The 13,120-nt window shown below is 42.0% G+C and overlaps 1 protein-coding gene across 5 annotated transcripts in view; it reads left to right on the top strand.

The window, feature by feature from the left end:
- The window catches only part of frmpd3 (FERM and PDZ domain containing 3), a 155,938-nt gene extending 144,726 nt beyond the window's left edge, over positions 1-11,212 (top strand). For 2 of the 5 annotated variants that reach the window (XM_010864741.3, XM_020045677.2), the window contains 5 exons: positions 210-299; positions 642-821; positions 3,572-3,707; positions 5,629-6,597; positions 7,066-11,212. In XM_010864741.3, coding sequence (XP_010863043.2) covers positions 210-299; positions 642-821; positions 3,572-3,707; positions 5,629-6,597; positions 7,066-9,917 — 4,227 coding nt within the window. In that variant the 3' untranslated portion in view covers positions 9,918-11,212. The remainder of the gene's footprint in view (positions 1-209; positions 300-641; positions 822-3,571; positions 3,708-5,628; positions 6,598-7,065) is intronic. The other 3 variants (XM_034292006.1, XM_034292007.1, XM_020045678.2) reach the window with 3 other exon arrangements.
- The last annotated feature ends 1,908 nt before the right edge of the window (positions 11,213-13,120 follow it).

Here is a 13,120-nt window from a genome sequence, read left to right as displayed (position 1 = left end):
TTCTTCTCCTCGTCTCCCCTCCTTCATCTCTGCTGATATGTCAAAGCAATAAATCTTAAGTCAAAGCAATAAAAAGAACTAGATTGTTTTTATTTCACCTCTCCTGTTCTTTAATTTTAGTGCAGATGGAGAATGGGAGTGAAGGAAGCCTCTAGAGACTATTGAAATACAGCCCTTGAGTGTTGTATCTGCTGTATTCCCACTGACAGGTCCCTCCCCTCCAGGGAAAGCTACAGTACATGCGAGTGCTCAATGATCTTCCGCCATTCGGAGGCTTGCTGTTCCACACAGTCGGACTGGTAATGCTATTAATCCTGATTAATATTTCCTTAGCAATCTGCTCATATAGTATTCTCACACTACAGGACACTGACTCCTTTCAGATCACTAAGATTTCAAAAACAATCACCCATTTTCAACCTACAGTACAATATCCAAACTGATAAAACAAATATAATCAACACCAATCTGATAAGCATAAAGAAGCCCAAACTGTAACTATCAATACTCTATATATACTGTGTAATGAGTACACTCTTTGGTAGAATACAGTATGTGGTTTTGAGTTAAACTCAATATTTGTTTCTCCATGAATCTCTGAGCTGATTGATTGACTCATTAACTGATTAATCGGTCCACAGGATGAGAAGCAGTCGGCCACGACTCTGCTGGTGGGTCCGCGACATGGCATCAGTCATGTGATTGACTTGAAGAACAACCTGACCACAGTTCTGACAGAATTCAGCAGGGTTGCTAAGATACAGCTTTTCCGGGAGAACCAGGGCGTGGCCCGAGTAGAGGTGGCCATACACGAGGCAAAGGTACATCTATACTACACTATGCAGTACGATGACATATGTACTGTACCATACTATACCACACAATGTAGTACTGTACCATATATACCACACAATGTAGTACTGTACCATATATACCACACAATGTAGTACTGTACCATATAGACCACGCTATGTAGTACTGTACCATATAGACCACGCTATGTAGTACTGTATCATACATACCACACTATACAGTACTGTAACAAATATGTCACACTATGTAGTTCTATACCATATATATCACACAATGGAGTACTGTACCAAATATATCACACTATGTAGTACTGTATCATACATACCACACTATGCAGTACTGTACGAAATATGTCACACTATGTAGTTCTATACCATCAGGGTTGGGTAGGTTACTTTTTAAATGTAATCCGTTACCGTTACAAGTTACCTGTCCACATTTGTAATCATTAACGTAACTTTTTGATTACTCAAACTCAGTAACATAATCTGATTACTTTGAATTACTTTTACATTACTTTCATTTTAAGAGGCATCTGAAAACAAATAGGAATAGCCTATAATCAACTGAACACCTATTGCGGGACTAATCTGGGAGTGGTGGACACGTTTACACACGTTAAATAGAGTTTACATAGCTGGCCAAAAATGGAATTCACATTTTCCCAATGGGTTGCCTAGGCTACAGCGTCTTTGGTTTCTAAACCATTGCTTTCTACTTCAGTGTGATTGGGCTACATCTCTACATTACATGCAAAAGGTCTGTCAGATATTCAGTCATTCCAATTTATCCAATAAACCTTGATTTTCCAGAATCTGACTTTTTATCTGAACATAACCCAAAAATCTAATGATGCTTAAGCCTGTTGTGTTATTTGTGTTTTATTCATGTTTTTAATTGCTTCAAAACATTGTTGAAAAATAAATGGCAGTTACTCGAAAAGGGTATTGACATTGTTGTATATAAAAATTAAGATATCCGTAGCTTTTCACGCATAAACTAAATCTGCAGTCTGATGATTTGCTCAACAACCAAAATAGTGAAAATGTTGCAGAAACCCAGGCACGCGAATGCACGTTTACAATCGTGAACACCTGCATAGAAATAAGATTTACCCGCGCGAACGTAACCTGCGATTATTATGGCCACCAGTGATGGATTTTCAAAACGCAAATGAAAGAAATAAACTGTGATTATAAACCTGCACTTTTAGCTTAATGTAAGTGACGTCAGCAGCCAATGATAACCAATGAACACAATTTTCAGAGATGCAAAGCAAGTAGAATAACATGGCCTACCTGTTTGGATGGAGTAGATGAGGCCGCGTCAAATGCAAATAATCATCCTTTGGCTGAGTACTCCCCAACACACCTTTTCTCCTCAAATGTAGTGGTAAATTCCATATAATGTTTTATCTTGAAGCCAGCGCCATTTACAGCTATCTAACAATAGTTGCCTAATCTATTAAACTATTCCTGTAAAGTTATTCGGTACAACTCATCCTGGCTGTGTTGTTCGGTGCTTTTGACAAATAAACCTTGAAACTTGAAAAATATATAACAGGTAGACCTATTGCCTATCATTGTTCTGAGAATTATGCGTGGAGTAGATAACTAAATAACATTTTATATGACACGGCTAATATTATCGAAGATAATTTAAACTAGCGCTTCCTCCATCACTAAGCTGGTTATGCGCGTCCACCTTTGCACGCATGATGATCACACACACAACTGCGGCGATTCATATTTTGGTTCAAATAACGATGTTTTTTTAAAATTAAATAATAAACTCAAACATACAACGTGTCATAATTATTTCAACGTTTCATAATTATTTTTCAATTGAAGTAATCCAAAGGTAATCATAATTTTTTTTCAAAAGTATCTGTAATCCGATTACAACATTTTTGAAGGTAACGTTACGGATTAAAGTTACTGTTTTTTGTAATCAGTTATAACCGATTACTTGTAATCTGTTACTCCCCAACTCTGTCTACCATATATACCACACTATGGGTGTATTGTACCAAATATATCACACTATGTAGTACTGTACCATATATAACACACCATATAGTACTGCATCATACATACCACACTATGTAGTACTGTACCTTATATATAACACTATGCTGTACTATACCATAGCCAACCATGGTAGAGCCAAGGTAAATGACATATGGACCACTCACACTTATATTATAGAACAGAAGTGTGAGTGGTATTTCCCTCATCCTGGAAATAAAGCAAAAAAGATTAGGTCATTTTGATATTCCCAAAAGTGTTTCTGTATATGCTCAACAGATTTTCTACTGACTATCAGTAACATTTCAACTATCTATCTACTAACCCTAACCTTAACCATTAAATTAAACCTTATTCTAAACCTAACCTAACCTTACCAAGCAGTTGCTTATCAACAGATAAAGTTCGTTGAAAGTTTTTTTGATAGTACTACTATCTATAGAACACCTAAAGATGGAAATGTGGACTATTAGTTCTATTAGAAATATACTTATTATTATACAATATTATTAGGCCATGCTACCATGTACCGGTATTAAATATATTAAATAATATTTTGTTGAAGTCTCCTAACTCTTCTCCTTCCCTTCTCCAACCTCTGTGTATGTAAGTGTGCATCTTTTGGGAAGGGTTGAGGGGGATAGAAACTAATTTCTACTGGACCATGTCCTTACCATATTGGACAATGCAGGATTTTTTTCACCCAATCTTATCCCCTCCCAACCCTTCAGCCTCTTGTCCTGTTAATGGAGTGGCCTGATGCCAGTAACTTCGCCTGTCTAATCTCTGGCTACTACAAGCTTTTTGTGGACCCCAAAAGGACCATCTACTATAGAACACCTGGTCAGTCTCATATGATCAAGGCAGGTATGTTAGTAGTCACCTCCTTGATTTATACTGCTTCTTAAGACTTGAAATTACAATGTGTGTTTAAGTAATGTATATGCAGTGTTGGGGGTGTTATTTAAGCAATGTATCTGCAGTGTTGTGGGTGTTATTTAAGTAATGTATCTGCAGTGTTGTTGGTGTTATTTAAGTAATGTATCTGCAGTGTTAGGAGTGTTATTTAAGTAATGTATCTGCAGTGCTGGGAGGTGTATTTTGGGTTTGGGTTTAATGTGATGGTTTCTTTTTTGTGTATTATGTTGATTTGTGTAATTTATCACACTAATCAATTTATCTTTAGATAATGAAATAAATATATCAGTCTACTTTTCAGTGTGTGGTAGGGCACAGCCAAACTAGTACATTAGTAATGTTTTCTCAGTGGGAATGGGAGTTGTACGTTGATGGAAGGCACATACATACACATACATTGTCCAAATCAATACAATAGCTATCCATTTTTAAGTAAAAATAAAACGTTCAGATGAGTTAAACTTTGGACAGGTCGGCGGACACATTTGCGAAGAAGAAAAGACAACATGGAATCAAATGATAAATGTTGGGGCCATGACTTTCAAAAATAGTAATAGACTAATTTGCAATAGGATTTAACTCTGAACAAAGTATGATTTGAAATGCATCTGAAAAGAGTTGCAAAGTTTAAAAGGCCATGTGTGAGTTTCTCTTGTGACCCTAAACTATGGTTACACCAGATGGAAAATACTCCTTTAGTTTTGTAAAGATCTCATTAAAGAATAGGGTTTGGATGAATAATAAAAATATATATATATACAGATCCGGAAAAATTAAGAGACCACTGCACCTTTTTCTTTCCCAAAAAGTTGAAAAAGGAAGGATTTGAGCGAGGAACAGTAGGGTTAAAATTAAGAGACCTGTCACGGCTTCGGGGTTAGAGGAACAAGGAGGAGCAGGAGAAGGCGTGGTGGAAGGATATTTAATAGTATCCAAACGAAATATACAGTATGCTTCACGAAGCGTCGCACAGCTCTTTGACAGTTTGAGACAATCACACACAAAGACAGGGGGAGCAGAGGGAACATATATACCGGGGGTAATAGCGATGATGAGGAACAGGTGCACTAAACAGGACACAGGTGAAATGTATGATGAGACGGTGGTGTCAGAAGGCCGGTGACGTCGACCGCTGGAGCCCGCCCGCTGCAGGGGGAGGTGAACCAGCAGAGGTCGCAGTTGTCACAAGACCACTGCAAATTTAACACTTCTGTTCCTCACTCAAAACATTCCTTTCAACTTTTTTGGAAAGGAAAGAAAAAGTGGTCCGGAGCTGTATACACACACACACACCTAAAAATATAAAAACAAAAAACATTGAAGGGACTAAAGAAAATTAACTGGGTGTTTTGAGTCAACCATCTGTAGCTGACCCCTGTTGAACAGTATATGTCTGACAGTGAGGCTTTGCATGTTATTGTGTTGCAACTAACTTCCAATTAATCTACCTGGACTGTGACCTGCTTCTCCATAATGCATCTATGCATCTGGACCTAAACCATAAACAGCTACTAATCACCTCTCCTGCCGCTCCTCCCATCTCCATCCTGAGACCCCATCTTCATTGGATTATACTCTCCCTTCTCCTTGCATAGATGTAACATTATTGCTTTTTCTCTCTGTAATCAAATATACATGTAATATTCAAACAGGCACAGCTCTGTTTCCATCTGCTGTAGTGGTGTGCCTGCATGAGATGAAGGCCACCGTATCCCATAACATCCCACCAGACTTTAACCTCAAACTTCCAACTCCAATCTTCAACATCCATCTCTGAAAAACTCCACCAGCCTGCGCCTCTACTACTCCATCCTTCCATGTGATTCTTCTCCTCGCAGCCTCTCAACTGCTCTGAAAATTCTGTCCTCAGATTACAGAAGTTCTCACCACGCCCACCCGCGCTCTGGTGCCACAGCGGCATCCAGTGGGGATCGCCGAGGAGAAGAGAGGGAAAGACCCCAGACGAGAGACCCAGCGTCCCACTCCCAGAAGACAACGGCCCCGCTGGCTGCAGAGTCCAAACACCTGGGTCTATGCCACGTTCATCTCCGAGAGCAACAACAGCTGCAGGAGCTCCAAACGCAGGCGGAAGGTGAACTCGATATCAACGAGAACTTAATTTCCCAAGAAGCACCAGGGCGGCCCCGTACCAAGTCTGACCCAACGCTGCAGAGCACAGAGGCGATTGCTGGAAGGCCAGAGAGCCCTGTTCAGGAGAGCTCCGTTGCCTTTAGGAACAGAGCCCAAACCATGGGGCAGTCCCAGCAGACTGCACGGTTCTTTTGTGACTCTTGCAAGGCCAGGTTGCAGGCAGATGGTGTGGATGTAGCCGTGAATGGCGGAAGTGGTGGCACTTCATCAAAGCACTGCTCCAGTGCCTGTGCCTCCCGTAATGGAGGTGCTGTTGACCTTATGGCTCTGCCTCCCCCAGGGAATGAAGAGGAAGATGAAGAGGTGGTGGATGAAGGAGAGAAGTTGCAGCCGCCCCAACCTGCGATTGCTGCCCCTCCTCCTGGGTTTAGGGACAACAGCTCGGATGAAGACGACACAAAGAGAGGACGGAGGTCTCTGCCAAACCCTGTCTCTGCCCCTGTCCCCAGTTCAAGTACGGCAACCGGTGCTGCTGCCGCCAAGAGCGGTGTCAAGGCTATTGCCACAGAAGCTGTACCGGCTCGAGAGGATGTCCCAGTGACATTGATAGACAACGTGTCCACCAGGACAGTGCGAGACCATGCCCAGGAGCTGGATGATGCTTTAGTGTCCACTCTACAGGCACTGGAGGCTCTTGCCGCGTCAGAGGACTTCCCACATCACCACCAACCGCCAGCTCAGACCGCAGGTCAACATGCCAAGTCATGCCAAAGGGATCTCCTGGAGGCTTATCATAATCTTTTCAGTGCCAAAGGTTTATTTTAAGGCTCAGTGTCTGATCATTTTCATAGCTTTACTGGCTTGATGGCACAAGCAAAAGATTCAAGCTCTATCTCTAAACAGAGATGTGACAAACAAATTGCTTTACAAAGTATTTTGTCTTTAATTTGATAGCAACAGAATCACAAGCAGTAGAAATATTGAGTAGCTAATCAGTCTTGAATACAAATCAGTTTGATGTAAAAAAAAAAAAAAAAACATTTTATACTTGTTTACGGAGCTCAAATAAAAACATCAAATCATTCTAAAAGTCATTCCTTAGAAACAGTGCATTTTGTGCCATTTCACAGCTGTCAATTCATGTGTTTTACTCCTCTCAGTAACATTGCATGACTTCCATTTGACCCTGATATTGCTGTGTTTCCATTTTCCTTAGGGTTGATCGTACTGGCAGCGATTACACCGGAATCATCATTGGACTCAGGACACGAGACCAACTCCTCAGAGTTAACAGACGTGTCAGAGATGGTATCGGCCATGAAGCAGCACCAGAACCAGGCCTACCTGCTGGCCCACCATATCAACAAAGATCATATCTTCAGTCGTAGGGACTTCCCATTGGCCATACCTGGCTGCACCACCCAGACTATAGGGAGTGGTGCATTCTCCATGGGTCAGATTCACGGTGGCTGCCCCCCAAAACAAGTGATCCTCACTAAGACTGTTCCCCTAAAACTCAGAGCTAGTCAGGAGACTGCCAGTCAAGGTCCTAACCCAGTGGAACAAGGGAGTAACGTTACCCAAGACCAGACCCAGAGTGAGACGAGCATGGATGAGAACAAGGCAGCAAAACCAGAGCCCAGCAAAGTGTGCACATCAGATCTCCCAACAAAGTCAACAGAGGTGTTAAAAGTGTCTGCTCAAGGGCAGGCACCCCATGATGTAAAGGATGAGAGGACACCCTGTTCTGATGTTGTCAAAGTAAGCCCAAATCCCAGTGCAGGGGTCAAAGTGAAGAAGTCTTCACTTCCAAGTCCAGATCCTACCAACAAAGCCTTACCTATTCTCTTGCCTGTAGACAGAACTGCCTCTGCCAAGATTTGCCCCACAAACATGTGCCAAGATGCCGAGACTGCCTCTAGTGAGACCATCAAGCCCTCAAGTGCTAAAGACCTCTTGCCTGTCGATGACCTGTTCTGTACATGCCCTGTAAGAGAACCTGGGCAACAACTAAGACTGAAGGATCCACAGACCCAGAAGCTGGTGGTCTTCCACTCTTCCTCCCCAACCAATGATGAGCGTAATCGGGCCAAAGGCCTCCAGCTAGCTAGCAGCAAAGACAACACAGCAAGAGCAGCAGGAGGTGGGGCAGACCCCATTTTGACCAAGCCCAACCCCCAGTTGCCATCCAAGACCCCACACATGCCTGTGAAAGCTGAGAGAAAGGATGCAGCCGAGGCCAAGACAGACATTTCCCAGGGTAAAGCTCATGCCGAGCCACAGAAATGCCCCCTAAAGTCATTACCCCTCCTGGGAGACCCCGCAAACCCTACCTGCACTGTGGAGAAAGTCTCCACTCTACCAGCTGCTGAAAACAAGAAGCAGGGAGGCACTAAAGGAAAGACCCAACGTAGTGCCCCATTCCTGAGTATCAAGAACCTTCTGTCAGCCACGTTCCCAGCTCGAATGAGGCGGGAGACTGATGAACGCCGAGCCCAGCTGCAGAAGGTCCGGCAGTATGAACTTGAGTTTCTGGAAGAACTTTTAAAGCCCAAGTCTTCCGGGGGCGAGTACCTACCCCAGGGGTCTTCACCAGTCCCATCAGGTACCCCTTGTGCATGCCAGCTTCGTACAAGTCCAGTGCTAAAAGCCCCTGGAATCTCTCGGGAGCAGCGCCGCAGCTGTGACTGCAAGAGAATGTGCAGAGGAATCCGACTCCCAGACACGCCAGTTGGCTCAACCGCAGAACCACAGCAGCATAGAGGCAGAGAGAGAGCCCTCTCCAAGACACCTCCCGCAACCTCCAAAGTCCCTCATGCCCAGGGAGGTCCAAGGAGACCTCAGACCTTAGAAATCAAGACCACCCGGATCCGCTCATCCAGTCTAGAGTCACGAGAGCCCAGGGGGGAGCAAGCTTCTTGCTTGCCTACCTGCACCACTCGCACACCAGACTGCATTGGCGCGCCACAGTACAAGAAGCTCCAAAGGCGGTATAGCATTGGGGAGGTGGACAACGCCGAAGGCACACCGCTGTATGCTGAGGTCAAACCCAAATCCAAGAGTCTGGAAAAAGAGATGGAGCGTGTCAGGGCCACAGGACTCAGGCTTCCAACGCCCGTGGAGCCTGTTCACACTCAAACTCATACAGCTGCTGCCGACGCAAAGGGAAAGAAAGGAGTGTTTTTCATCCAGGGAGAAGAGTTGCTGCGGGAAAGCAGAGAGGGGGCTCCAACTGAAGTGCTTCTGGGACTGCCTAGCGAGGACGGAGATGACAGGGAGAAGTGCTGCTCCTTCTGTTTCTGCTACAGGAAGTGTGAAGCTGCGGATGAGAGCAGCGAGAAGGAGGAGCTCTCCTACTCCATTCCCCTTCAGGTCTTGCCTGGGATGCAGCTGGACTCTCGAAACGTCGTCAGCAAAACACTGCAGGTCCTGCACGCTGAGGGCTGCAGCGGGGAAGACGAAGAAGTGGAGGAAGAGGAGGAAGAGGAGGAGCCACAGACACAGGAGATTGACCTCCGGGCCTGTGGGACACTGGAGGGGAGCTTGGCAAGGGTCCAGGCCCTGCAGGGGAAGACGTTCAGCCTCCCAGACGGTTTCCTCAATGCCCAACTAGATGCTAATGAGCTGCTAGCCATCCTGCGACAGTGCGCTAATAGCCCACAGGCAGACAACGAATCACGTCTACAGCCATCCAGGATTGCTGAGTACAAGCAGGAGCTGGCGGTGCACTTTAAAGAGTTCAGGGCAGCCTGTCGGCGGGTGGCAAGTGTTGAAAAGAGCCCCACACGGATGCTGAGCGTTGTCACAGCCAGCTTCCTTGTGCTCTGCGAACTGACTCAGACCTTCATCAAGCTGGTGAGAGGTGTGCGTTCAGAGTCCCAAAGGCTGCAGCTACTAAGAAAGGTAGAAGAGGTCGCTATCAATTACACTTTGTTATTGCGTGCAGCTGAGGAAGCAATGGGCCACTCCAGTAGCCTACCTAACAAGAGCGTGAGTCCCCAAGTCATTACAACCACCAGTAACATGGGTTCCCTCTCTCGTCCCATTAAAACACTTTCCACCCAGTAGAGATGGAATCAATGGAGTTAATAATGATTAATCATATATGACAGTGGGGAGTGTGGGTGGGACCCCATTCTCATAGTCCATTAGTTATTTATTGCTTACATGTTTTTACTGGATGTGACATTATCCATTCTCAGCAAAAATGGCAATGCAACTGCTCCATTCAACGTTTACAGGGACCGTGGAACCCGAGTGGGCTTGTATTGCTCAAAGATTGCAAGCACCCACACCTCTAAAACAATGGGTGAAAAACAGGGCTAACCACTCCTTGTAAACTATTGCATTTAAAAAGGTCCTTCATATTGTTTTCTATGTATATTTTGAGTTATATCTTTTAAGTATAAAATTCTGTGGAGAGTTATAAAATGTAATAAAATGTATACAATTACTGTACATTGATTATAACAGATATAAAGAGTAATACATCTATAATAAATCTTCAAAAATGTTAATGTGCTCTGGGCTAAAATAACGCAGAGAAAACGTCAACGTAGCGAATTCTGTGAATTAAATAGTCCAAAGCGTGGGTTAGATGTTAATGTGTTTGTTAAATTTTCTAACTGTTGTCGCACAAAACATAGTTTTCTGTCACATTCACAGTTTTGGAAATTGTACCTCATTGAGATTGGAAATCCACACATTCAAACTGGTTTGATAGAAAGCAAACATGGGGCCCATTTACTCACCTGCAGAAGAAATCTGGTATGAAACATCTAGTCAAGGCATACTATGTAGCAAAAACTCAGAATGACTAGCAGCTAGCCAGTCTGCACAAGAAGAATCTTCTTTTTGAAGTAAACAAATGCAACTTCTGGCTGCAGTATTAGGTGTAGTCAACATCACATTTTGTAATCCTCGTTTGAAACATACACAATAATCAGAATCCAAATCAAATTGCCACCTCACATCAATGGAGTTTCACATTAGTAAAGTTAGCCTTAGACTTTTGCACAACTTTCAGCATCTGATTCTGTTCACATGTCAATAGTAAGTACTGTGAATGTGATCCCATGTTTTGTTTATATTCAGTATACTCACCACTGGGCTAGAAAACAATTCCACATACATCTCCAGTTTAATGAATGATTTCATCTTATAAAGGATCCAAGCTGCCATATTCTCCTCAAAAATAATGTTACAGAATGTGTCACAAACGTTTCACTGAGTTGATCAGTTTTGCTCTCTGTTCGCTGTTACCAATACTGCAATACAGGACATACTGAAAAATCACATTCACAAAAAGTAGTTTTCTATGTATTTTAATAAAACTAACCCCTTGTGTTCTGTCTGAAAACTTATTTCTGTCTCATCCTGTTGGATCAAAGCAAACTTCAGTTAGCCTAAACTGAACATTGAGCACTCAAACTTTGTCCATAGCTGTTATACTCTGATACTAGGACACTATTCACATCATTCCACTTGATTTTCTTTCAATGTACTACTGTCTTGCATGTTTCCCCAGTTCTACCTTTCTACTTGGAGCAGAAATGTACAAATTACAGATGGTGGCGATTGGCACAGTAGCCTATATATTAACGGTGGTTTTATTGATGTGAGAATATAAACTAACAAAAATATGAGGAGGCCAATTATGCAAGTGTTGTTTTGCAATGGAAATTATTTGAGGAGTTGTATTATTCTACACTTGCAATGTAAATATTGTAAAACAGTTTGAATATTTGTGAGGCTGGAAAACACTACTTTTAAATGAACCCAATATCTGACGATTTGAAGATTGACCTGAATTCTTCACAGTTTTGTAAAATAAGAGAGAAAACATGTCTGTACCGTATAATTTATAGTATACCATAGAAAACTAATAGCAAAAACATATATTTTAAAGAGTATATAATGAGTAAAGCATGGGACATGTTTATTTTTATAAAACAAAATACTGACAATATCAAACTACAGTTTCATTGTGGGCCCTTGCAAATGTTTTCATTTTGTTTTGACATAAATGTTAACATACAAATAGGCTATTTTGTGTAGTTGTCATTGTTGAGTTTGATTGTTGCCAAATTGTGAATGTGTCTCAATGTTTCATTCACATAATGGTTACATGTTCCAGTGTCAATTACATAGTTTGTTTCCACAAATATTTGTTTGTTATTGTCTCAATAACCTTCTCCAAACTTTTGTCTTTTGTCTGTATATGTCTCATGTTAAATAATAGCAATAAAGTATATTAACGTTATAATACCAACACATGTCAAATTTATATTTGGTTTAGATTGAAATGTTGTTTCCACTGAAGTGTTCTTCCTTATTTCACATGTACTAAAAAATGTACAGTGACATCCTAAATTACCTACATGCATGAAAGGCTTTATATCCTAAACAACCCTGATAATAACCTATATTTTATGTTAAAAATATGGGAAAACTATATTTATTTTAATAATACAATGGTTTAAAGAAAACAATTTTTTTGACGACTACTCAAAAAGGTTTAACGTTCTTGATACGCATAATAATAATTCTAAAGAAAATCAAACAATTTAAATATGGATAGACATTCTTTTTTAAATACATCTCAATCTTAAACTTTAACTCTACTGGGGTAGAAAAAGACCCATTGAGAATAGCACAGAACTCATGAATTAAAATAGACAAATGGCGGTAGACCATTATAAATCAGGAAATATGAAATTAGGAAATGTTCAACTTTGCACATATTCTCAAATGAATTGTGGTTTGGGATATGACTGTGCAAATCCAGGACATTCACCTTTCTTGTTTTTAAGCCACTTCAGTGTGGATTTAGCTGTGTGTTTGGGGTCATTGTCCTACTGAAAAATCTTCAGTAGCAGGTTTTCTTCCAGGATTTCTCTGTACTTTACAGTATGCATTTTGTCCTATATCTTCAAGTTTTCCAAGCTCTGATGCAAAGAATCATCCCCATAGCCATCAGAGGATGGGAACATGGTGTTCATAAAGGGATGGACATGGTCAGAAACAATGCTCAGGTAGGCCGTGGCATTTAAACGATGCCCAATTGGCACTACGGGGCCTCAAGTGTGCCAAGAAAACATCCCCCACACCATTACACCACCCCCACCAGCCTGCACAGTGGTAACAAGGCATGATGGATCCATGTTCTCATTCTGTTTACGCCAAATTCTGACTCTACCATCTGAATGTCTCAACAGAAATTGAGACTCATCAGACCAGGCAACATTCTTCCAGTCTTCAACTGTCCAATT

The sequence above is a fragment of the Esox lucius genome, chromosome 4 (genome assembly GCF_011004845.1).
Source record: "Esox lucius isolate fEsoLuc1 chromosome 4, fEsoLuc1.pri, whole genome shotgun sequence".
In the NCBI taxonomy this organism is placed as follows: domain Eukaryota; kingdom Metazoa; phylum Chordata; class Actinopteri; order Esociformes; family Esocidae; genus Esox; species Esox lucius.
This window is presented reverse-complemented; position numbering and strand designations above follow the sequence as displayed.